This window comes from Mastigoproctus giganteus, chromosome 12, assembly GCF_048544385.1.
Source record: "Mastigoproctus giganteus isolate SK-2022 chromosome 12, ASM4854438v1, whole genome shotgun sequence".
Classification (NCBI taxonomy): Eukaryota; Metazoa; Arthropoda; class Arachnida; order Uropygi; family Thelyphonidae; genus Mastigoproctus; species Mastigoproctus giganteus.
This window is the reverse complement of record NC_143586.1, coordinates 147880915-147907356: the sequence shown is the minus strand read 5'-3', so window position 1 is coordinate 147907356 and position 26442 is coordinate 147880915. Positions and strand designations below refer to the sequence as shown.

General features: G+C 40.0%; 1 protein-coding gene across 1 annotated transcript in view; it reads left to right on the top strand.

The window, feature by feature from the left end:
- The window catches only part of LOC150077501 (uncharacterized), a 450301-nt gene that overhangs the window by 341091 nt on the left and 82768 nt on the right, over positions 1–26442 (top strand). The window contains exon 8 of the mRNA XM_090386887.1: positions 14702–14770. Within this exon, the coding sequence (XP_090243013.1) occupies positions 14702–14770 (69 nt within the window). The remainder of the gene's footprint in view (positions 1–14701; positions 14771–26442) is intronic.

Here is a 26442-nt window from a genome sequence, read left to right as displayed (position 1 = left end):
TTGAAAGGTATTTTGGAATACAGGGGCTTATTAAAAATCCTCGTTTCCGTTCTCAAACAAAGGCACATGAGGGCTGAACACAGGACCTTCCAATCGAACCACATCATCTACAGAGGAATCCCCAAGGTGGCGTCCTTTCTGCCCTATATTTGCTGCAGCTTTCGATCCCCTTTCTCTCTGCGCATCCTTATTTCAGCACTTACGCAGACGATATAAAAAAACTCTTCACCTCATCTACACAGTGACAAATCTGACGCTATCAATGCCCATGCCACTGCCGTAATAGAAAACTTGACCTTTATCTCAGGTCTATCCATAAACCTAACCAAATCAGATCAAATAACTTTCATCAACTTGAAGACGAACAACCCAGACATATAAATCAATGGTCCAGGAGGTCTCGCATCACATTGATCTAGGGCTTAAGTGGGATGAAGGCCTGGCCGTCCAACAGCACTTGGCCAAAAACTCCGTCAGCAATGGGGACGAAAAGCCTGTAAATTACTGGAATAAGCAACCACAAACTTGCCACTTCGTATATAAATAAATAAATAAATAAATATTCATTTATTGCAAATACAGCAAGCCCATTACAGCACATGGCTAGGGGCAGATAAGAATACAAAGGAATGATATAAAGTATATGTACATAGCAAGTTTTATATAGATATTAACAATGGTTAGAAATTTTAGTTATGAATTTAAAAATTGCAGAACAGGGCATTTAGCTTTCAGCTGCCATTACTGGTTGGGTTATTTTTCTTCATTTCATCGGAGATCTGACTCCTGTAGGCTGCAGAGTTGATTAACCTGTTGCAATCAATGTTGTGATGATTTATGAGGTGAAGAAATGCATTGGGGAACATTCTGTCCATTTGTTTGAGCCTGGAGAGGCTGGATTTGAATCGCTGGTTTCTTGTATTTTCCCTGTTGGGGGCAGCTATTATATTGCCTAAATTTGGTGAATCGCATGCAGAGGTGATTATCTTTGCAAGAAGCATGACTCCAGACTCGTTGATCATCTGTTGCAGAGGCTTTGTTTTTAGGTTTTTATAAAGCTGTTGCCTCGATATTGTATGGGGAAAGCGAAGCTTCCTATTGAGCCATCTAAGAACCCAATATTCCAGGGCAAGGAATTTCTTGACGGTTACTTGGGGAGCACCAGACCAGATTTCGGAAGCATAGGACAGAATGGGAAAGATGCATCTTTGAACATGCTTAATGACTGTTTTTCTGTCTTGAATCGCTGCTGTTTCTTGTTTGATTAACCATTTTGCTTTTTGAATTTTTTGAGCAACATATAAATAGTGGGCATTAAAGGAGAGATTTTTATCAAAAACAACTCCAAGGTCTTTGTGAGCGTAAACATTTGGGATTGGGACATCTGCAATTTTTATTTCTATGTGGTTGGGTTGTTTCTGAAGGGAATAAGTAATTTGAGCAGATTTGCTTGCATTTATATTCAGATTGAGATCTTTCAGGTACTTGATGATTTCACAAATCTGTGAGTTCGCATCATTGATAACTTTGCGAATATCATCACTGGCTTTGGAGGTTATAAATAATTTTAAATCATCGGCATATGCCAGTAGATTTGGATTTTCTTGTAGAAGTGGTTGAAGAGATGCTGAAAATATTGTACTGGAGAGAACGGCTCCTTGGGGAATGCCTGTTGAGGTTGTGACGAGAATATCGTCAGTATTAGTGGGGAAGAGGAGAAGTCTGCGATTTAGGCTGTATTGAAGATAGGAAATAATCATTGCGTCAACGAGAAAGTGATTTTTTAGTATTTGAAAAGCTTTTTCGAGATCTATGTTGTCGAAAGCACCTTTGATGTCAAAATAAAATACGTCGCATTGTGCCTTGTCTTGAAATGCAGTTTGGATGCGTACAATGGTGGCGCCTCCGTAGCCAGGTGGGCAGGAGCAGCAGTGCGTAGCACACGCTTCTTGATTAGACCGGGGTTCGAGCCCGTGACCACCAAATACGGAGGATGCGGAAAGGTCAGGGAATGACCACCGCATATCCCCGGAGCAATATGGCCTTAGTTGCTAATGCTCCTAAAATCCAAATAACAAAAAACAACAAAACAGCGTACAATGGTGTCAGCTAGGCTTGTTGTTGTGGAGCGCCCTCTGGGACCAAAATGCATATTGACAGGTGCTTTGGCGAAGATTGCATGTTGAAGATATGGGAGCATGATTTTTTCAATAATTTTAGTGATTATTGACGAAACAGCAATTGGTCGATGGCCGGAATGGTTATTTCTGCAAGCTTTTTTAGGAATCAGCGTAATCCTGAAAGTTTTCCACTGTCTTGGAAGGAATGGCTGGCAGATGCACCTGGAAATGATATGCACTAACGAATCAATGATGTATACGCTGGACAATCTAATAATAAAACCAGGGATGCCGTCAGGGCCTTCACTACTATCAGGGCGTATTTGGTTAACTGCATGCTGAACTGTATTTTTGTTCACAAGTTGGCTAACTAGCAGGGCTTGATCCGGAGACACATGTTGCACTTTGTCTGCTTGTTCATAGGAATTAAATGCTATAAATCTGTTTTGTATACCTTCAGTGAAAATGTCAGATCTGCTTGTTTTCATATTGCATCTTATCCATTCAACAACTAGATCATGCTGTAAGGTAGCTGTTGTTTTTGTAGAAAGTGCTCTTTTATTGTGCTTTAGCGTGGACATAACATAATTTTTGTATGACTGAATTTTTTTGAGTTGAAACAAAGCTCTGCTCTTTTTATATTTTATGTGTGCTGATGAAGTGCCGTATTTCTTCCACTGCCTGTGGTATTTTTGCTTACTTTTAAAGTATGGTTTCAGGTGGGATTGGAACCAAGGTTTGGAGTGAGAAGATATTCTAACAAGTTTGGATGCCGACTCTGTTTTCAGTTGATTCAGCCATTTTATAAGAAGAAAGGTGGCGTCCTGTATAGGAATATTTTTGAGAGAATCCCATGGGTAGTATTTTAAGAGCTGCAAAAACTTTTCTTTCTGAAGGAATTTAATTGATGATATTCTTTTAGTGATTTCCAGAAGGGGGCGAGGATTCCTGCAGCAAATTGTTGCTTGCAGTTCTATACTTTTGTGGTCAGATTGAAATGTAATGTTCGTACTAAGTTTTTCATGCAGTGGAAAGTTAGAGTATACAAGATCAAGCGCTTGATTACCTCTTGTAACAGGGACATTGATTTTGTTTGCTCCTAGAACTAAAAATGAGTCAGACAGCAGCTTCATTTGTAGATTATATTTGGGCAGGGGAAGGTTAAAGTCGCCCATTATAATGATGTTAGTTTGAGGCTTAAGAACAGTGGTGATCCAGGTTATTACTTCATTAATGATGTCATCAGTAGGTCCAGGCGGAATATAAATATTATAAATTTGAAGCAGAGATTCCTTAACTTGAATTAGTAGGGAAATTCCTTCAAAGTTAAAAGTATTAGAGTTGTATGTGTTCAAAACTTTAAATTTGGATTTTAAAATTATTGCTGCCCCACCACCTCTACGATTAATTCTTGATGTCATGAATGGCGTGTAGCTGAGATTCTTCGGCAGTAGGAAGACATCTTGTAAAGATTCCTGCATCCACGTTTCAACTAAACATATGATGTCATGCGATTCTTCAACCATTAATGAAATAAGCGTAGATAGTTTATTTTTTATGCTTCTTACATTTTGAAGAAAAATGCTGAGATGGATATTTGTGTTAGAAGGATGTTTGCAAACAGATGTATTGGATGGCAAGTTAAATGATGGATTAAGATGAGAATTAGGAATATTATTCTCTAGCTATGCAGAGAATTCAGCAGATTGAGAATTAGTTGGTAACTTTTCACTAGGGTTGTTGACCGATCCTCCAATAGCTCCATAAAATGGCATGATGAGTAGACCATTTGGCCAGATATCAGGATTTAGATATTGTTGTATGTCACAATCCTTTAGCTCAATTCTAAATGATGAATATGTGGGATGTTTCGTTCTTATTTTGAACGCTCTACCTGGAATTTCTAACTCTAATAGTAGTTGGTCCATCTGCTGGGAAGTAGTATTCGGGTCTAGCCTGCTAATAAAAATGTTATTATTTCTAAGCGTCGAACTATTTCTGTTTCTAATTTTAATACAAGACTGCACATTTCTTGTTCCTATTATGCTTGCATTTCTGTTGTTTTTGCGAGGAAACTTAAAACCTGGGGAGTTTGTAAGCAAGCCATTATGGGAAGGCACTTCAGGATATTGCTCAGTGCGATAATTTTGATAGTGCACGTACAAATTGCTTGGTTTTTGTTGATTACTAATAGAGGTGGATATAGGTTGTCTTCCTGTGTCAACACGTTGCGAGGAAACACGATTGTGTTCTCGGACAGAAAGAGAGCTAGAGCTTGATTTTTGGTATCGCGGAGCTGTTTTTTCTGGAACGAATTCTTCAGCATCTGGGCTGAGGGCTGGAACTGCAGAGGTCTGATGAAAAGAAGGGTGAGGCACCGGATGGCTTTCGACCATAGCCTTTAGTTCGAGAAGCAAGTGGTAGAATTTACATTGCTGATCTTCAATACGAAAAAGATGTTGTTTAATATCTTCATTTTCTCTAAATTGTTTCCTCAGCATATGTTCCAGAGAGGCAGATGAGCGATCATTGTTTGGGGCTGTTGAAGGCAGGGGGGACAGAGAGGAAGCGTCATCCGTTTGGGCGGAGGCATCTTTAGTTGACTTCCTTGTATGGTCTGAGGGCTTAGGAGATTGTACTATTTTGACGGGGGAAGACGAGGGATGGTCAACGTTGCTAAGGAGATCAGCATCTGTTGGGGTATCTTGGGAATTCAGCTTATGCTGATTAGGAGACTGTAAGTTTGCATTCCCCTTGTTAGTACTTTTGCATGAAGGGCATCTGAAATTGTTTTTTAAATTACTGGATTTAGAAAAGTTCTTTATTAATGAACATGCATCACAAAAAACCATACTGCAAATTCCCTTGCAGATAACCCAATTCCGTACTGTTTTTTGACAGACATTGCATGAAACCGCTTCTTTGGGTGGCATGTTGAAGAGTTGAGAATGGCTTTAAATATTAGCAAAAAGAATGTAACAAATAAGCAGGTGAGCTGTTATTGACACAGCAGGGGATCGAAGAGAAGAGTATTAAGCCTGAAGAAATAACAAAACAGTTCGGACGTGGGAGTGGCGGACTGCAAAATTGCTAGAGGGCTGCAGGACTTTAAGCAGGAACACTGTCAAGGTCACGAACAGCTTTGTGTCAAGGTAGGAATTTCAGGTCAAAAGTCAATAACGTTGCTGTTTGTAGCTATGCTAAACAAAGGCTCAGATACTAACGTTGCAGACTAAAAGTTTAAGCTTAAATATATAGTACTTATCTTGATGAAGACTTCATAAAAACCATCTGAGTTGCTTGATAGTCATCTATGGAACATGCCAATACATAGATTTTATAAAGATGCCATTTAAAAACTACTTAAAATCACTATAAAGCAGGAGCTGAATCACACACGTCTAACACCTAGGCCACCTGGCGGCACATCTTCCCTCACTAACATCAAAAATATTCATGGATATCGAGTACTGTATTTTAAGGCGATTGAACCATGTAAATTGCCCCTTTCATCATCCCGAGATCTATAATGTATGCATATCTTGTCTGCACCCCTTGGAATCAGCTACTCATCGCAGGAAATATATGCATCCTCTGTCAGATCCTCACCGATCGTCTTGACTCCCCAAATGTCCACAATCATGTTGCGGGCCCCACACAGTCTCGCGTCCTTTGCAATGACGCATAGAATCCCCTAAGAAGCTCATTACAGGATTTAACCATGCTTAGATTTTTTCTAGCTAACACCCTCTGCTGAGGAGAATTAATTTGCTTTAAATTATATATATATATATATCCAATATTTTAAATTAAATAAAATAAAACATAAGCCAGTAGTATGGCAAAAACTGTAGAGCGAAAATTAACATAAAAATAACCCAAATAAACAAACGAACGAAAAGAAAGAATAGACATAAATAGTAGCCCGAAAACCCTTATATAATTTCGAGTTTTAAATCCAATTAACAAAAACTGTACAAATTTTAGGATAATGCCAATTACATATAAATTTAGCGGTACCCCCCGAGAGGTACCAGTTCCGAAAGACGTGAAATATCACCAAAAGAGGGTTAAAGGAACTACCAAACGATATCAAAATAAATTAAATCAAAATAAAATAGACTTCACCATGGCGACGATTTGTGTAGCGATTGAAATGCAGCGATTCCATGACCATTATTGGCCTCGTGGTCCTCTGTCGATATGGAGCATAATGGTCAGTCCATTTTAAAATGGAATGGAAGTCCATTTTATTTTGATTTAATTTATTTTGCTTTTGTTATCGTTTGGTAGTTCCTTTAACCCTCTTTTGGTAATATTTCACGTCTTTCGGAACCGGTACCTCTTGGGGGGGGGGGGTTACCGCTAAATTTATATGTAATTGGCATTATCCTAAAATTTGTACAGTTTTTGTTAATTGGATTTAAAACTCGAAATTATATAAGGGTTTCCGGGCTACTATTTATGTCTATTCTTTCTTTTCGTTCGTTTGTTTATTTGGGTTATTTTTATGTTAATTTTCGCTCTACAGTTTTTGCCATACTACTGGCTTATGTTTTATTTTATTTAATTTAAAATATTGGATGTATTTCAGCTTCATATGGAGGAATTGCATGTCGCTGCCTCTAATGAATGCTTAATTATTTATTTATTCACTTTATTATAATTTAACTTATGTTAATATTTAATATGATTCAATGATAGTATATATATATATATATATATATATAACGATACGTATGTATTTATATGTCTCTACCTTGAGCTTATGTCACTGTATACTGCATATACACTGTGCTGCCACTATATTAGGTACACCTACCTAGTAGCGTGTTGAGCCTCCTTTAGCCTTCAACACATCCTGAATTCGTCCAGGCACAGATTCAACAAAATGCTGAAAACGTTGTGCAGGAATGGAGTACCATGCAGACATGAGTGTGTCACGCAGTTCGTTGAGATTCGACAGAGTTGTAACCCTGCAGCGAACAGCCCTTTCCAGTTCATCCCAAAGATGTTCAATAGGATTGAGATCCGCTGACTGAGTGGGCCACCGCAGCAAAGAAAAGTCATTGTCATGTTCCTGGCACCATTCCATAGTGATTCGGGCTTTGTGCACCAGCGCATATTCCTGCTGGAAGTAACCATCCGACTGAGGATAAACTGTCAACATGAACGGATGCACTCGGTCACAGCAACGACATTTAGGTACGATGTGGCATTCAGACGTGAATCTATGGGTATGAATGGACCCAACGTGTGCCAAGAAAACATTCCCCACACCATAACACTTCCCCCACCACTTGCGCAGTAGTCGTCAGATATGACGGGTCCATGGATTCATGTTGTTTTCGACAAATTCTGAGCCTTCCATCAAAATGATGCACCAGGAACTTCGACTCGTCAGACCAAGCAACTGTTTTCCAAACCTCGATAGTCCAGTGTTGGTGTTGCTGTGCCCAGAGGAGGCGTGCTCTCTCGTTCTTCATTGATAACAAAGGTACACGATGTGGTCGTCGGCTGTTGTAGCCAATTCGCGACAAAGCGCGATTAGGGGTCCTTTGCGATATTTTGTTCTGCGCACCAAGGTTATATTCTGACGTGATGTGTGACATTGTGGCCCGTCTGTTTGCTTGCACAATTCTAGCCATCTCCTCTGACCTCTCTCAACAAGCGATTTTCTTCCAACGGAGTGCCGTTGTTAGGATGTTTTCTGTTCGTTGCATCATTCTCGATACACCCTTGAAACTGTGGTGGGTGAAAAGTTCAGGAGAACTGCCGTTTCAGAGATGGTTTGTGCAGCACGTCTTGCACCTATTACCATGCCACATTCGAAGTCCGTTAGATCACTCCTTTTCCCCATTCTTGCTACGGTGTGTACGCTTAACTGATACTAGAAAGGTTGTTCTGCTGCATTTATATCCATAACTGTGGTCATGTGACTTGTAATGTTGTGGGAGAAACTATTTGTGTGCATAGCAGGGATGTACCTAATAAAGTGGCAGCACAGTGTATATTCTTTATATGCTCGTATTGGCTGTTATTTGTTGTATTATTTAATGTAAAAACTAATGTTTATGTATGCGTATTTTATGTACGATTTGTATGTTTATTGTCTTGTCTATAATGTGCAAATGTATGCAGGCACCTCCCTTAGCTGAAGGCTGTTCAGTAGTGAAGCATACTGCAATAAATTGAGTTAATAATAATAACAAATTCAGCCACGGAGTACAAAAAAAAAAAAAAAAACCATAAACGTTTGCTACTTTATTGACGGGATTCGAACAACCGAGGCCTTTTAAGACCAGGTGTGGGAGGCCGGTGATTATAGCCAGTGCTACCCTGCACAGACAGAATCACGCAGTGACACCCGAATTACAAGAGTGCAGAAGTTCAGGAATCGAAATCAATATCGATTTAATCTATCCACAAGAAACCCGCCTTAACAATAAATTCATAGGTTATGCGTTATCGTTCAGAGTTATTAAAAAAACACATAAGGCTCTTGCTATGAAGCCATTGATGGTTCCCAATAATGATATAGTCACAAGAATCCACACCCTCTGTTTCTCACACGGCGTTTGCGCCTCCATTCAAAGTGACACAGAATCTTTCTATATTGTATCCTTATATTACCTATACAGTGACAGTTATTTGCATTCCAAGTACTTGAGGTACAGCCATTTCATTCAAAGTGCCTCTGCCTCGAGTAATTGAAATGCTAAAGGTGAAAAGGTTGAAGAGTTCATCTTAGTAAGAAATTAATGGTGCTAAACACACATAACCATCATATAACTTTTAGTACCAGAAATAGTGACTCATATACTGATGTCACACTTTGTACGGCCTCCATTACAAACAGGATTACAGAGCAGACCGTCACTGGTCTAAGAGCGATCACAAATGTATATACTTTAACATAAATGAGTAAATGTCCTTAACCGTATATAACATCAATATTTAAAATAAAATGTGCCAAATGGAACATATTTTAAAAACACTTCCACCTAGAGTCACTTTCAATTTATACAAGAAAACATTATCCATGTTTATCTGGTTGCTATGAGACGGAAGCATACCACTAATAAATCATTCCCCGTGTGGTCCCCTGTGTTAACTATCCTAACAGCTCTAAGTTCACTCCGCCAGGTGTGAATTTCAGTTATAGTAGTAGGATTTTTAGGAGCATATGCGGCTAAGGCCGTACTGCTCTGTGTATACTGTTTTTAAATAGCGTGTGTTCTGTGGTCGTTTTTCTGTTTGCTGGACAAAAACCCAAGTTTCCGGGAGGAAAAACCATCTTATTTCTTAAAGGACATCTGCATCCTCGCTCATATCGCGATGTGAAACTGCAAGGTCAAGCCCTTATCTATACCAATTCACATAAATTGCTAGGAGTTTTTCAAACACATTCAGTACATTAGGGAATTTTTTTTTAAATAATGCTAAATTATCAAGAATCAGCAGTCGGGACTGATGCTTGAAATTTCAGCCACTCAGTCTCCTATATTGCAACATATGGGGCCTGCATCTGGTTTAGGAGGGCGAATAAAGTGGATATAAACAAAACACCTTGACGCGATGCAAAGTTGTATCCTATTCTCTATTACCCGAGCACGTCGAACGGTTTCAACTGCTACACTCCAAATTAATAATGGAAAATTTTCCCTATATCTAGAGATCGTTTTTCGTAGGCTAAGCTTTCATATCAGAAAATAAATAAGTAAACCTGCTGGATTTTTTAGAATTGGCCTCAACTGTAATACTGGTGTCAAAAGGAAAGGGGCTATACAAAGCTTACAAGAACTACTGCGGATTTGGCAACTTGGATACCTATATAACACCGAAGGCAAACAATGAGTTTCCGTCCAGAAGTAACCTTTCATCACTAAAAAATTGAAATGGTTCTTCCCAGGATTACATGGCACATATTTCCTAAGTTCTGATTCCCTTCACTATTTGTGTTGAGAATGGCTGGAGGCATGTTCTCCATATCTGTCCCATATTTCAGATCCACAGAATTGAACTCTCTCATCACTTCTGACCTTGTTCGTGACAGTAACCTCATCTGTAACCAAAACAAGTGACATTCTTCAACACCGTCGGATCCTCTGCTGGCGGTTTAGAACATTCTTCCATACCGTGGGATCTACTCTGCTGATTACACTCGTTATATATCTACTGATCATGAAAGATGTCTTTATTTTTTTATTTATTCATTTTTTTTTCAATGCCGAGTACTCTCCAATATGGAATCTTGTCACAGCTCTGTGGCAGATACGATTCCATTATTGATATAGCAGGCGAATTATGGCCCACCTCCTCTAGTCATACAACACCAAACTAAACACAAACCCTAAACAACACTCACGAATGGCTTAGCAGTATTCATGCTTCTTCAGAACGGCACTCGACGATTTTGTGGGAAACCCCTGGTTTCCCACAAACTCGTTCTCTCCCTTCCTCCTTAATAGGATGTAGGGAGGGAACGAGTTTCTCTATTGAGATTAATACGGGGACGAAGCCGCACATCAACATGAAGCGCCCTCTGAGGGATGACGAGAATCATGTGCGCGGTCAAAAATTTCGGCATTAGAATGTGGGTTACAATTAATATGCTGCTCACACCAATAATATTCAGCAACAGCGGAACATGGAAAGTTGGGTAAGCGAAGAGCCCTCCTCTCATGCTCCGAGATACGACTGCAGCATGAGGGGAGGGGGCTGTTTTCCAGGCCCAGCAGAAATGAATCGAGATACAATTCATTCTTCACGGGTTAGAGGTGCTGTTCTTCCAATATCTCAATTCCTTGTCGTAATATATCTCTTTTACCATGAAGTTGCGGACAGATCGTGCTCTCCTGTTCCTGGATATCTTCGTTCGACGTTTGATTTCAGATTGGCGATCTCAATTTATAGAAAAAAAATGTGCACCGAACTAAAATTCGATAATTAACGTTCGGCGCAGGCCCCAATACATCTGCTCAGCACTGCACAAGCCGAAACAACAAACCATAAATATCTATTTATTTATTATTATTATTATTATCATCAGTTTATTTCTCTTAGGAGAACACCCGGTTACAGCCACTGGCTAGGGGGTGGTCATACATACACAACTATGTTACAAAATATAATACAATTATAAAATACATGAAATACATGATATCTGATTTATAAGTACATTTCATCTGGAATATAAAATATTTGAGTTATTAATTTTACTCGCAAAGGCTTTTACTACTTAACTACTGTAATCTGGTAAGAACATAATACCGTGACAATTGAAGCATACCTTCTGCTTAAACACACACAAGTGGGAGTTTCACCATATTTACATAAACACAAATATTTACAGCCAAACAACGTACAGCATATGAAAGAACATGACAACAGGAATGACCGCGATACAATAAAATAAAAATTTGAAAGTTCGATTTTCCAGCAGTCGTCTTCTTCTGTGGGGATTAGAGTGAGGTAGGTAGGACAATCCTGACACCTATTTCTTGATGAGGTCAGGTTTCCTAAAGCCCGGTGTCTCGTGCCTGGCCGAGCAAGATGCTGAAACTGTATCCTTACATCTGTATTTGCAAGTAAGAGTTTCTGAGAACTTACTTTCTGTAAGATTTGCAATTGCAGAGCTTTTCAGGATTGATATTGAGGTTGTTGAATAGCTGGATGGTGTTTACTGGAAAGAATCTTCCGAGGCTATCCAACTGCGTAAATGCCGCTTTGAGTTGCGGTTCCTTATCTGCAACTCGTCATGGTTTTTCACCGGGTATTATTATCCACTCTTGGGCTTTCGGTGCATCCAGTCGTCCCGTTAAAAGCTGAGCGAGGGTCATTATGTTTCTTGTCGTGATTATTTGTCTCCAGGGTGTGACCTCTAAATTGGAGTATAGTATAGCTCTTGAGATGGTAAAAGGCTTAGCTGAAATTCTGTTCAGCCATCTCAAGAACCAGTATTCGAGTCCTAAAAAGGCTTTGATACTGCTTTCGGGAGTTGAAGACCAGATTTGTGCCGCGTATAGGGGAATAGGAGTAACACATCTGTTGATGTATTGCTTCATCAGACCGGGGTCTCTAATACCGGTGAGCTCCTGCCTGGTTGCTCAAAGCGCCACGTATGTTTTGTTACGGATGTATGCGAAGTGCGGGCGGAAGGTCAGGCCTTCGTCCCACTTGAGTCCAAGATCGACGTGTGACTGCGCCTTTTGGACGAGGATGCTGTTCACAAATATTTCCATTTTGTTTGGCTTTATTTTATTTGTGAAAGTCATTTGTGCCGTCTTTTTTTCATTCAGCTGCAGTCCGATACAATCTAGATACTCTTGAAGTTCTTTTATTTTAGTATTAGCCACTTGGTTGTGGTAGTCAGCTGATTTCTGATCTTCTGAGGCAAAAAAAAATTTTATATCATCGGTGTATGTGATGAAGTGCTTCTTGTTCTGGGCTAAGAAGGGTTCGAGGGCTATGGCAAAAATTGTGGCAGACAATACTCCGCCTTGCGGGACACCTTTATCAACCTCATACGTTGCGCACATGTTTTCGTTTGTCACCGTAATTTGTCTGCGCCGAAGAGTGCTCTTTAATAAATGCAGGGCATTTCCTGTAATGAGAAAGTAGTCCCGCAGAATGACTATGAGAGCTGGGATGGATATGTTATCACACGCGGCTGCCACATCTAAAAAGACTACGTCCAACTGCTACTTGCTGTTTAGTGCTTGCTGGATCCTTAGCAGTGTCCCCATGAGGTTGGTGATGGTCGATCTTTGTAGAAGTATTGAGTATTCTGGCCTGTATTCTGAGTATTCTGCTTAAAACAATGCTCGATAATGGTGCGCAGGATTGTTTTTTTCAGATTTTTTTTGCAAAGAGCATCCGACAGCGATTGGTCTGAAGTCTTTTACAGATTTTGGGTTTTTTATTTTGGGGATAGGTTTTACAAAATAGCTTTTCCACAGCTTCGGGAAGTTCTCCTCCATCAAAATTCTCTGGAATATGTGTAGTAGTACATCCAATTGTTGCTTTATTTAGGAGGCTGTTGATTGCACTTTTTAAGTTGTCTCTGCTAATACCGATTTCCTTTAGATGTTCATTGTTAGTTACAATCCGATTACTATTGATAGATTCCTTAAACCTCTTGATTACATCTTGTATCATGTTACTGTTTGCTTCGTTGTCAATTTGTATTTCCTTGAGGGGTGTTCCGAAAGTGGCTTCGATACATTCCTTAAAGGATGTCTCAGTCATTTTATGCACGAAGCTTTTTTTTTGCTGACAATTCTTTTGCCTTTTTTTTAGTTTTGCTTTAGCCATGTCTATGTGTGCCCGTTTCTTCCCCTTCATGAAACGTGCTCTTTCATGTTTGTACTGGGTGTGGTCCTCTGGATGCCCAGTTCTTTTCCATTTCCTGAACAATTTTTGCTTATTTTTGAAGATTACTTTCAACTGTGAGTTGAACCAGGGCTTTGCCCTGTCTGATAATTTTATTTCCTTAGATGCTCCTTCAGCCATATGCATGAGTGATTGTGAGAGCGCTGATAAGGCATCATCAGTGCCCAAAAGGTATAGGGTTTGCCAATTATATGCCATCAGATGTTTCAGAATGACGTCACTTTTAATATATTTTGATGAAAAAATATCTTTGTCCAGACCCTAAACACACTTTACACTTTACTGCGTCGACCGGGCTAGCCGGGTGGGTAAAGTGCCTGCCTGACAACCCAAAGGTCGCGGGTCGATTCCCGCCTCGGGCTTGGATCAAAGTACTGCAAAAAAAACCTTGGGAGGTGCATTATGGCCACAGAAGCCTATGCACCAACAACTACCAAAAAAAAAAAAAAAAAAAAAAAAACACTTTACTGCACAAGCCTTATTTAGTCGAACATGGTCCTGCTGTGATTCCGTTGTCGAGATGAATGCCAAGATCTCCAAGATCAGAAAAGATTTGTCCAGGTGCGGATAAGTGGATAAGCCCCCATTTACCAGATAGAATCAGGTTTTATAAGAATACTGTATCCAATCCAATCCCAATCGCAAGAGTGAATTAACTGCCACTGCTTCTATTCTCCACCATTCGGAAGTTTCTACGCGTCTCCCTAGGGCGTTACAATGCCACCTTATGTCGAGAAATAAATGTCATGCCCCCGCTGCAATGAGCAAATTCCGTTTATCGGCTCACGCATCCGGATTGTGGGGTGTTATACTGCTGAGACAAACTGTAGGCTTTATGATCGTATCTCGGGGCATGAGGCGGATTATTCACAGGCCAGGTTCTCACGTCGCGCTGTAGCTTTCAATTTATAGAAGCCCACGCAAATTTTTTACTGCAGACATATAAATTCCCTATATTTTTTTTTCCTCTTTTTTCTTTTCACTGTGCAGTTTATGTTCTGAGTGAGTGAAGGAGAGACTAAAAACTTGGATGATGTGATTATGAAGACTTGCTAACTTTTATTTATAGAAGCAATATGAAGAACAGTGTGATGCACAAGTGAAGAATTCGTAATTAGTTTTAGTAATGTTATGAGTATATTTACATTTAACACTAGGGATTCTAATATTTCGCTTATCTCTTTCAGAGAAATCCATAATAATAAGCTTCTAAAGCTTCCAGAAGCCATTGCAAGTCTTCCTAGCTTAAGCGAACTGTAAGTATGATCTGCTTCGTCATTCACACAGCAAATTTTTACTGTAGACATATAAATTCCTTTTTTCCACTTGAGGATCTATATTAATCACCAAACCACAGTCCAAAAATTTTAAATCAGGCCTAAAATTTCCTCCCAGTTTCATCGATGCGAAGATATCTTCAGTTAGTACAGCTGAAAATAATTTTGTCCTTTGCGTTTTATATAACCGATGTCCATGCTTTATTTTTTTAAGCCGAGAGCTAAAACTTTTTTTCAATTACAACTAGGGGCTCTGCCCCCTGCTAGCTTTGCTTGCCAACCCCTGCGCACGCTTTCTTACGTAATATGTAGAGGTATGACAGAGTAAGTCAAATCTTTTCTACGTAAAAGACACACCTCTCGAAACGCACTGATCGATATCTAATCTAATACATAAAAGAACATAGAAAGTGTAAGAAAAAACTATAAAAAGTAAAATTGTGTGAATGTTAAGTGAATGAAAGTTATTAATTGCATATTCTATCTTAGCCTCTTCACCGGACAGACTGATGGCTATGCAGGCCCTCAGGGGCCTCATGGTTATCCAAGCTGACAGCATGCCGTAGCTTTTCCTACCTGGCATGATGTGGGATGCTGACACTGGCCATTAGGGTAACCCCCAGGCCAGTATGGGACAGAACTGCAAAAAACACGCTCCACTATAGGAATCTCTTTCCCTATGTTCTTTTATTCCTAACACTTGGGGTGGTTGAGTCTCTTTCCCCAATCCCCTTCCCCCACTCTGTGTGGTCCCTAACCCCTTTTGCCTGGTGGCTCACCACACCACCCAATTTCAACTCCCACCCTCTGGACCAAGATGGGCGTCCTGTACCAGGGTTTCTCTTACTGTCGCCCCTTTTAAATCAGGCGAGTGCCTCCTATAGAACAAGAACTCTTTATTGTATACAAAAGGCACACGCCGTACACAACTCCCTTCACGGCTACAAGCCAGGGGTTCACAGTAATAGCTAATATAATCAAGGATAAGATAGGAGAAAAAAACAATATTATTACTAATTATAAAAATGTAGGATTAAACATTGGAAAAACGAAATTGTAAATTTACATATGAAAATATATACACAACAGCATGTTATCAAGTCAAATTATTCAACAGAGAGCAGTCCTTTTACAGTGCTGGAGTCATCCGAGCCGGCGCAGAAAGTTGGAACAGGTCCTCGGGAGCGATGGACAGGTCCTCGGGAGCAGGTTCTAATGTCCTGTGACCTGATCCTGAGAAGGAAGTCGATGGAGTAAGTTCTGCCTATATTTTTTATCCAATACGAACTTGTAGGGGTCGCCATCCAGGGAGTGTATGTACTGCAGCATTTGCATGGGTAAGAACCGATCGGATAACTTTAACCGGTTTGGGGTGGCCTGAAGGACTGGATTGGCCCGAAGACTTGGTACTGGGATTCTCCATCCACAGTTAGCCCAGAAGTCTGGTTCCGAAATAATACCAACCATTATTTTCACAGAAAAGACGAGTCTTCTCACTCATGGATAATGGCAGGAAGACGTCTGATGTTTTTAGATTTTAGTGTAACTAGAACTGCGTCGAAAGAATCAGACTGGCACGAAACTGAGTGGAGGATAGGAAATACCTGCTCAATGAAAAAAATTACGACTCCTCCTCCCCTCCGGTTTTCTTTAGATGTGCATACCATCTGATATCTTGCAGGCCAAGTAGAAGAAAGTGTTTCTTCACTGGGATCAAGCCATGTTTCTGTGGAGCAAACCATGGTTATCCAAGGAGTTCTTGCTGTCCATTGGACTAGACAGCAAGACCTCCTCAACTTCATTCAATTTGTTCCTTATGGATCGCACATTTTGAAATAGGAGTTGGAATGAAGCTGTTCTCTTGACCTTGATGGGGGGTGTACACTGTCTGATCCGTCTGTGATGTGTCGCTGGTTTTCGATATGTTGAAACCATGACAGGGATCGTAAAATTCGGAGATAGAGATGACGGAAATTTTGAGTACTGTAGTTTTCAATCTTATTATTTTCAATCACCGTTGAGAGCCCCCTTTCTGTATGTATGTTAAGGGCGAAATATGGAATTACCTTTTCGCTAGGGCCATTCCCATGTAGAGCAGTCCGGTTGTCAGTTGGAAATAGAGATACATCGTCTAGTCAGTCTGGACTGTTGTGGACACCTCTCGGGGGTATTTGAGGTTATCGCTTCTTTTCTGCTTCGTGTTTCATAAAATGGCCTGATGATGGTGCCGAGGGGCCATTTGGTAGTACACGTTCCAATCCTTTCAAACTGGCTTCTGTCACAATAGATGCAAAAAGAAGCATAAGATCTGCTACGAGTCGCTGAATCTTTAAATCCAATTGGAGTTCCTCACAGTACATTGGTGACGAGTTTTGTTGACGTGTCCTGAGCCAAACTCGATACAATTAAACTGCTGGGGGGAAGTCGGGGTGATGAACCAACCAGTTTGAAAGGCTGAAGCTTCGAAACTAGTGCGGTGCCCGTCCAAGTATTTTTCTTCCTATTCGAACTGTTTTGACTGGCTGTCTTGCACTTGGTAGCCTGGACATTTTCCGGTTTGGCACACAGCGCCAAGTTGATGCCACCTGATAGCGGTCCGGGTTTGTTTAGGGCTAACTGACGAGTGAATTCCTGGGTACAGTTCAAGAGCATATGATTTGGCATTTTGGTTTCTGGACTGATCACGGCTTACTTGGTTGGGTGGCACATGAACACCGTTTGTTTCCTTGGGCAGGTTTAGCTTGAGCACATTTAAATATAATTTAGCTCTCGCAGAGGGGTGTTCAATGCAATCTCTTGTTTCTCTATTACGCTCATAGACAGTAATGGGCGGCGTGTTCACGACTGCGCCTTTTGGTCGGTTTCCCGCTTCAACGGCAGAGCTAGTCGTCGAGAAGGATACACGTTCAACACAATATTTCCCAACTGAGGAGATAGTGTTAACATCTCTGCTAGCTAGTTTTGAGATCTGAGGAACCCGCAAAAATGATCGTAATGCGGATCTCTCCTTAGCATAACATTGCTCTTCAGATCTATCATCTCGTTTTTCAACAAGCTCATTTCCTTTCTAATTTCCTCGTTCTGTGCATGAAGCTCTTGGTTTATACTGAGTAGAGTAGATAAACATTCATAAATATTTGGAAATTTCTCCTCTAAAATGTGCATATACTCTTCAGCCTGCATAGCAACAGGTAAACAAATTGCGTAACTGCTTCCGCTATTACGCTGTTAAGGCTATTCAGGTTGCTGAGATGTGAGGTATGTGTCTGTTCACTCACTACATCACGGGGATCTGCGTGTACGGAGCAGCTACGACCAGCATTTTAGCAGTAGTCAGGGCAGATACAACAAAAACAACACGATTTGTTTATAATAGCGGTGTCAAGCTGCATTTGTGAACTCACAGCTTTTCCCTTACCATCGTTGGGTTGGCCATTTGTCCGGTCTAGTTCATATTCCAAATGAAGAGTAACTTCCTGATCCAAATTACTTTCTTTATTCTCCAAGTCATTGTTTTGCATATCAGTGAAACGGTGAGGGGTTACGGAATTGCCCTCTTCCAAAGTACAGTATTAAATATATCTACCGATGCATTATCTTCTCTTCGCGGAGTGGTATCATCCTTCCTATTGGCCGTTGATGTGGTTCCTATTTGTTCACTCTTTACACAACATTTTCCCAGAAACCCTTTCCTTTTGCAAAGTGACAATCGAGAGAGGCTTGAATACCCCGAGCATAACAGGCATATTCTGTGCATTGATTTTCTGCAGAAGTATGACAGAGGTCACATGTCCCAGAAGTTACTGCGAGTGTTGTGTTCTTAGTCATTATTGCCGTTAGCAAGCAGTTCCCTGTTTTTGCTGAATTAAAAGATTAAAAGAATTAGAGTCCCTGAGGAAAGGTAGCAGCCGTTTTCGACTCCTAAGGCTAACTAGTCAAATAGCTCTATTCATGCAAGATCAACGCTAACCTTGAAAAAAGGTCAAGCGGTTTTATGGCCAACATCCATAGTTCAATTACTATTAATATAAAAATATTAATAAATAATTACCTGATTAAGGCACAGGTCAAAGAAGAGTATCACTATGTAACTGGTATCCTTAGGAGCATATAGATACTACACATGGAACTGTCTATTATGTCTATCTCCCCATTATCTCCTTTCAATTTTTTTTTTTTTTTTTGGGGGGGGCTCTCCTTGGATGCCTAGGCTACCGCGTGATTCACCCCGCCAGAGCTTTCTTCTTTCCTAATGTGTCCTGGCCCGCTTCCCCGTGCCGGTGACGGAAACTGGGGTTGTTAGTGGCTCTCCACAGCCCCCCCTAGGCTAAGTGGCCAGAGGAACAACACAACCCACACTTCACAAATATAATACTTCAGAAAACACACACCCTGGCCTTACGCAGAGTACTGTATTCTACACAGAGTAAAAACGCGGAGTTAGGGAAGACCCAGTGCCGCCAGACAAAAAACACTATGTCACTGTGATCGACATCTAATCAGGAAATGACCTATGTAATCATTTACCTGTGCATTTGTAGTTCGCGGCATTTTCAAGGTCGAATAAATATCACTATGTAATTATTTACCTGCGTTCACACAGTTCACTTAGGAAAGGGCCTTTTGCTTCGGATTCCCATAATGCATTAGGAATATTGTTGCATCCGAAAGAGCAGGACTAAAACATTTAACTAACCTACAAACTATGGGATTCATTTAACTAAACTACAAACTATACAAATATTTAAAATATTTACAAATTACTAAACTATTTGTACAAATATAGAATATTCATTAATAAACAAAAAACGTTACATTGAAATATCAAATGTTAGACAGCGAAGCACATGCACGAGGTTGGTGAATGTTATGTTCACAGTTGTCAATAATTAATTGCATTTGTAGTTACATAATTGCCTCGCTCTCTTCTCCCATTAACTCGAATAAATATCACTAGGAGGAAAACTTTTTAATGTATAGAGAGAGAGATATGTAATTGTCAGAACATTTAGTTAAAGAAATCTTGTACGCATCAAAAATTGTTGCACGAAGCCTGCACATGTGGTAATACCACTTGCACTGTTAGAGATCATAAAGATTACTGAAACGGAATTTGTTCGTTGTAGGAATTTAATAAATTTGTGTGCCCAAAAGCTGGGATAAAGATATAATTATCATATCTTTATCCCACCTTAATGCAGATTATCTTGTTTTGTTTCATGACTACTTAATTTTATTTATATCATGGTAAAACCGTTTCACTGTTGTGCAGAATGGTCCGGATGTCCAGTGATCCCTATAATGTTTATTTTTATTAGTATTATTATTTTAACCACGTGCATTGCTAATTTTTAGCTTCCGATTTGTGGTTTTGTTCTATTAGGTACAGTCAGTATGCGCTAGCAAAGCATTCGTTTGTAATTCAACATCATACTGTTTGTATAATCATTTAGCAATATTGCGTTATCTTATGTATTTGTATAATTCCTCGAGGCACATCTGTACTAGGAATTTTTCTCTTCAAATAATAATAGAAATTATTATTATTAAATTACTTGTATAACAACTGACGGGCGTTGTACATTTTATGAATATCATTATTAAATCGTTATTTTATTAATATCTTTATTTGTGTAGAATTATTTTTCTTGCAAACCATGCTGTCTCATCACGAGTTTGGGCTCTGGGGAAAGGTTTGTTATGGATGCCTAAGGACTTTTAGAAAAGTATTTTTAAAAATGTGCATAATAAACAAATTTTGATAAAATTAAAGTATGTGAACTATTATATTTGTTATTTCGGATACTTAATATATATTAAATACGTATATAGTAAATACGATATCCGAAACAGCAGGGATTTGATATTTTTATCCTTTCGAAAATGTCAACTTTTTTTTTTTTTTTGTGTAAAAGCATATATTGAAAACTTAAATTTATTCTAACGTTAAGTATCAAAAATAAAGTACAAGACCGAAATTTATTTTTCTTTCAGAGTATAGGTTTATGCGTTAAAGTTCACAATGGCGAGGCGAACAACAAAGAAACACACTGATTCAAACACACTGATTCAAACGATTTCGTGGACGCTATCGATTGTGGTCCACAGAAAACCCATGAACAGTACACCATACAAGAACGTGTTACTATGGGATATGAAAGTATACCGAGCAAACTGAAAGAGTTGAGTTTCCACAACATGAATTCACATGTCATACATTAAGAGCTACAATAAAAAAGTTGTGGGATGTGCCGCCAAAAATATTCCTTTCGCAAAATGGAGATATGATTTGGTCTCTAGAGTTAACAAGATCAGAATTCTTTCTGATAGATTAACTGAAGTAGAGAACATACATTTTCAAGCCAAGAAAATTATGCGATTTCAAAAAATAACGTAATGTCAAAACAGGAAAAACTGATTTCTATGATGGATAATATTATTATCCATCATAGAAATAAAATAAAATAAAATAAAATAACACAGCTACACTTGAGGGGGGAAAAAAATCGGTCGACTAGAGTGCCGGACACTCAGGATGAAGGGTCCTTGGTCACGAATGGTCGTTAGTGTAGTATCTAAAATAGAGCTTTACGGTAACTGAAAAAAGTTTCTAGTACCCCGGCTTGGCCTAAAACTGAGAAACTAATGAAAACGTCTATTTGAGTCTTTCCAGTTGTTGTGAATGACAAGGGTGGGAGAAACTCCGACTTCTTCCTGGAGAAGCGATTAAAGTCTTGGGGGAGAAGCGACTGCCAGATGAAGGCCGTGCAAGACTTCGCGCAGGCGTCTCCCCACCACCGCTGCCTCAACGCTGGCTATGAGTACCTCCATGCCGGAACAACTCCAGCTTTGAAAATTGTTAAAAATATTTCTCGTCGCAAAATTTATGAATGACCTTTATAGAATTATTAACTAACTATTTAGCAACCTTTCTGTTAAGAAAAGGAGTTACTTATTACAAAGAAGCGCGCTATCGAAGTGCAATAAAAAATTGTTTTTTTAATTTTAACACAAAAAGTAAATGATAGATTTCAATCGGAATAGTTTCCCTTGATCAGCATCGAATAACGCATAGCTAATGTGATTTTTAAATTTTAGCTCCATTAGAGACGGAAATAGAGGGGGGGAAGACACGAAATTACTCACAGTTTCCTGTCTGGCGTCGCCATTTTTAATTTTAAAAATATTTTAAATCTACTCATTGAGCTCTTTCCAACGGTGTATAATACGCTATAGGTTGTTGAAAACTTTTGTCCCCCCCACATTTTATCCCCCATTTCTCAGACAAATTTTTGTCAACAACGATCAATATGGCGTTATATTGGCCTACATGATGTACAAACCCATGCAAAATTTCAAGTCAACAGGTTGAATGGTTCCATAGATACAATGCGGTGGCAGACGGACGGACACACAGTCAACCGAGTGACATTACAAGGGTCCTTTGTTAGACAACTGACCCTAAAAAAAGATAAAATAAAGGAAGAAGAGAAAAAAAAAAACATTATCTAATCCACTTCAGACCCAAATCCAGGGGCATTGACCACTCTATATGATCTCCTCCTTCGAGCAAACACTTCTGTAGCAAAGTTGTGAAGAGCAGATAAATGTTCAGGGGTTAGGAGTAATAGGCCTAATTGATTTTCAGATATTGGGATGGTGTTCACTAAACCTTGCCTCAGATCTTTGTACAGAATACAGTCAAAAAGGAGGTGCCTCCAGTTTTCCTTGGCTCCGCAGTAACACAGGTCAGTCGTGCAGAGGCCTAGTTGGTGCAGTTTTTCATTAATAGAGCCATGTCCTGTAACCAGGAAGGAAGTCTCCATGGTGAGGGAAAACCAGAATTAGACAGAATTAGAAGATGTAAACGTGACATCAGGAAGGAATCCTCTGGTAACCATCCCAACCTGGGATGTATTCCAACGGGTCTGTCAGATATTCGCTAACTCATTGTAGCATCTGGCTTTCTCAGCTTTTGGGTCGGCGTCAAGATCAAGCTCGATGTCGAGGAACTTAGTGGGAATGTTGTTTTTAATTGTAAATACTCGTCCTCTGTAGGCGGTATGCAGATTCAGAGGAAGAGTTACAGCTATGACCTGGACGGCTGCTGTAAATACTGTTCTGCAGACTAAGGGTTGCCAGTAGCATTGTACGTTGGAGGGAACTCAATTTGTCTCTCATCTTGACCAAGCCAACTCGGTGAAACCAGGCACCGGCCGCATATGTGACGATCGGCAGGAAGACTGCTTTATAGTAGAGATGAAGGGTCCTCTTGGAAAGGCCCCACCCATTCCTGGAGATACGAATAATGGAGCCAGAGAGCTTCTTGACTTTTGATCTGAGGTGGATGAGGTGTGGCAGGAAGCTCAGTTTGTGGTCAATAACCACTCCGAGAATGGTAGCTTCAGTAACTATGGGTAGCCAGATTCCATAGATTTTAACCTGTTGGGACGCCTAAGGTCTAGCTTGTGCTTGAAGAGCATCATTTTGGTTTTACTTGGGATAATGCGGAGTTTGTTCAAGGCTGCCCTGGAGAACATATAGGACAGGACCAGATTGGCGTTATGTCCAATGGCACTCCTAGATTTTCCAGACACAACGATCGTAAGGTCATCGGCAAAGGCTACAACTTTGGTGTTCTCAAAGGAGTGGGAGAGCCAATTCTGTAGAACGATATTCCACACTACAGGACCCAAAACCGACCCCTGGGGGAATTCCCGAGAGACAGGACTGAAGACATGTTGATACTTGGATTTTAGGATAACATTTCTTTCAGAGAAGTAGCTAAAGAAAAGTTTATATAGTTGATGGGAATAGGAGGCAGACCAGAGGCGCTCCAAGGCGCTGTCCCACCAGGCAGTGTCGAATGCTCCCTCAAAATCAACAAAAATTGCCAATTCAAACTTGCCCTCCGAGTTTTCTATAGGTAACACCAGGTCCAAAAGGGCCTCGTCACAGGAACGTCCTGGTGTGAAACCATATTGATATGGAAAGATTAGATTTTTCGCTTGGAAAAGCGCCGAGACTCTTAGGACCATGAGGCTTTCGAGAATTTTCCCTAGATTTGCCAAGAGTGTAATGGGATGGAAGGAGCGAGGATCTGAAGGTGGCTTATGTGGTTTATCAGACGCAGAAGAGTAGTCTTCCAGGCCTTGGGAGAGGTTTCTACCTTTCTGGAGGCATTTATTGTACAACAGGAGGAGATATATCTCCTCCAGTAGACGGAATATGAAGGTGTACTCTATCAGGTTTAGGCCAGGGCATTTATTGGAGTTTATTTTCTGTAGTACTACGATCATCTCCTCCAGGGTGAATGGATCCGTTGTGCTTTCCGTGGCGTAGCGGCGATTTGCTCTTCTGATTTTTGTATACTCTGGGAGATGCTCAGCAACATCATCTGAAGGAAACAACCTATGAAGAATTAGGTTGGCTGAATCATGCCAGTTGGAGGTTTCCTGGGAATTAGCCTGTACAGTGTTGAAAATTTCAAGGGTGAAGGTTTTATATAGATGACGGTCACGTGCTTCACCATAAGCCTCACCTCCCTTTCTAAAACATCCCACAGTTGCTAAATTGCATTGAGGTCAAGAGAATTTGTAGGCCAATCAAGATGGGTGATATCTTCATTGTGTTCCTCGAACCACTCGCGTACAATGCAGGCACCATAACACGGTGCATATTGTCTTGGAAGATCCCGTTTCTGTCCAGAAAAAAAAGGGTGGGGGAGGCAACATGGCAGGGTGTACATGGTCTCGTAAGAGCTGCCGGTAGATCTCACCAGTGAAATGTCGGTGTCGGTACATACGCACCAGAGGTCCTAGTTCTTGCCAACAAAACATGCCCCATATTAAGCAACCACCGTCACCTGCCTAAATAATGGGCACCATACACGATGGGTCTATGGATTCGTGTTGCTTACGGCACACAAGGAGCATGACATGAAGGGTTGTCATGCTAATTCGACATTAGAGAGAATGCAAATCTCGTGGGATAGAATTTTTCACAGCGTGGTCTATGCTTGTTAGCAGGATAGACTGGTTTTACAAGGATGGGATACACTTGAATAGAAGGGGTGCAAGAATGTTTGCTGATGTTATCGGGGCTATAGGCGGATCGAAAAACTTGGGAGGGGGGAGATACACAAACTAATAAATTAACTAGAGCAGCAGGCAGAGACGAAGTAGAGTCTTGCTCTGATTGTACTGGAACACGCAGAAGCCTGGAAAGTAAGGTGTTTGGGATTTCAGACCCTGCTGTAGGTCATCATGGAACAATATATGGGCTGTGTTAGGGTAACTAAGAGTATAAACAGGTGCATGTATACTTGCATGTACACTAATGCTAGGAGTATTGTAAATAAATTTGATGAATTTAAAGTACTGATTAAGTCATCAAATGTACACATTGGTAGGAATAGCGAAGACATGGTCACTCAGACATAAGCGATGCTGAATTTGAATATGAGGAGTAAAACGTATACAGGAAGGACAGGGAAGGAGGGGTTAGGCTTTTAATTAGGAAGCATATTAAATCTAAGGCAGTGCATCCAGTCGACATGGGTGACCAGCGCATTGTCAGTCTTCAGTATCAGATCGATTTCGCTCGATTATACTGCAGTTGAGGGAGAAGGGCTCATGTGCATTTGTGATATTTGGCTGTTATTTCATAACAGCATTACTATTCTTACTTTGAAAAAATCGCTTATAAAATTTGTTCAGCCCTATAGCGCAACGTGCCGTTGGAGGTTTGACCTTTACCTTTTTCCCCCAGTCACACCTCCTCTGACACAGTTCATCCTTCCCCTGTTCCTCCGCGATTTGAGATTTTTTAGGTTTTAAGGCATTCCATCTATTTATTTAATTTCAGAGATGTTAAGGATTAAGTAAGAATTATCAAAAGTATATACGTTAGTCCAAGGATCCAATTATTCTCTGCTTAGTGGGCGAGTTCTAATCACAACTGTTGCATAGAACTGCAGCCGCAAAGTCCTTACCTACGACGGGGTTAATGAAATGGTATATCCGAAACCTTATGGTTCCAGAGTAGAGGAATTAAATATAATTTCCATCATATTTAATCAATATACTTTTGTATCTTATTTTACAAATTTACATCTTTCAAAACAACTAGAAGGAAAAGTGACAAGAATATCTCAACACTGTTGCGTTTTCATAGTGCCATCTGAATTCTTTCTTACTTGTATTCTTCCTGATTTCAATGCAGTGTAGCAGACAACTATATAGATAGTCCCTACACTTCTTTTGATGGGACCTGTACATGGCATCCTCTCTACATTAGTTATTATATTTCTAATAGAAATCAAGAATTTTATGATATTAATTGCATACACAAATACCTTGGCCATATTCCCTAAAAATTATTATTATTTTTTTATATTTATTTTGAAATAAAATAAATAAATCCTAGAAATAGGTATTGAGTTCCGCGTAAGTACGAACTCATTTAAAAAAATAACATATAACTACGCCCATATTTTATGTAAATTTTTACTTCATTTTCTTTTGTTCTTAAAGCACATGGCCGTGATTACATGCTCACCTTGCACCCCTCCCCACTTTGATGACAGGCTACTGTTTATTTGTATAGTATCAAACTGTCTTAACTGTCTATGAAAATTAAACGTTTGTTTC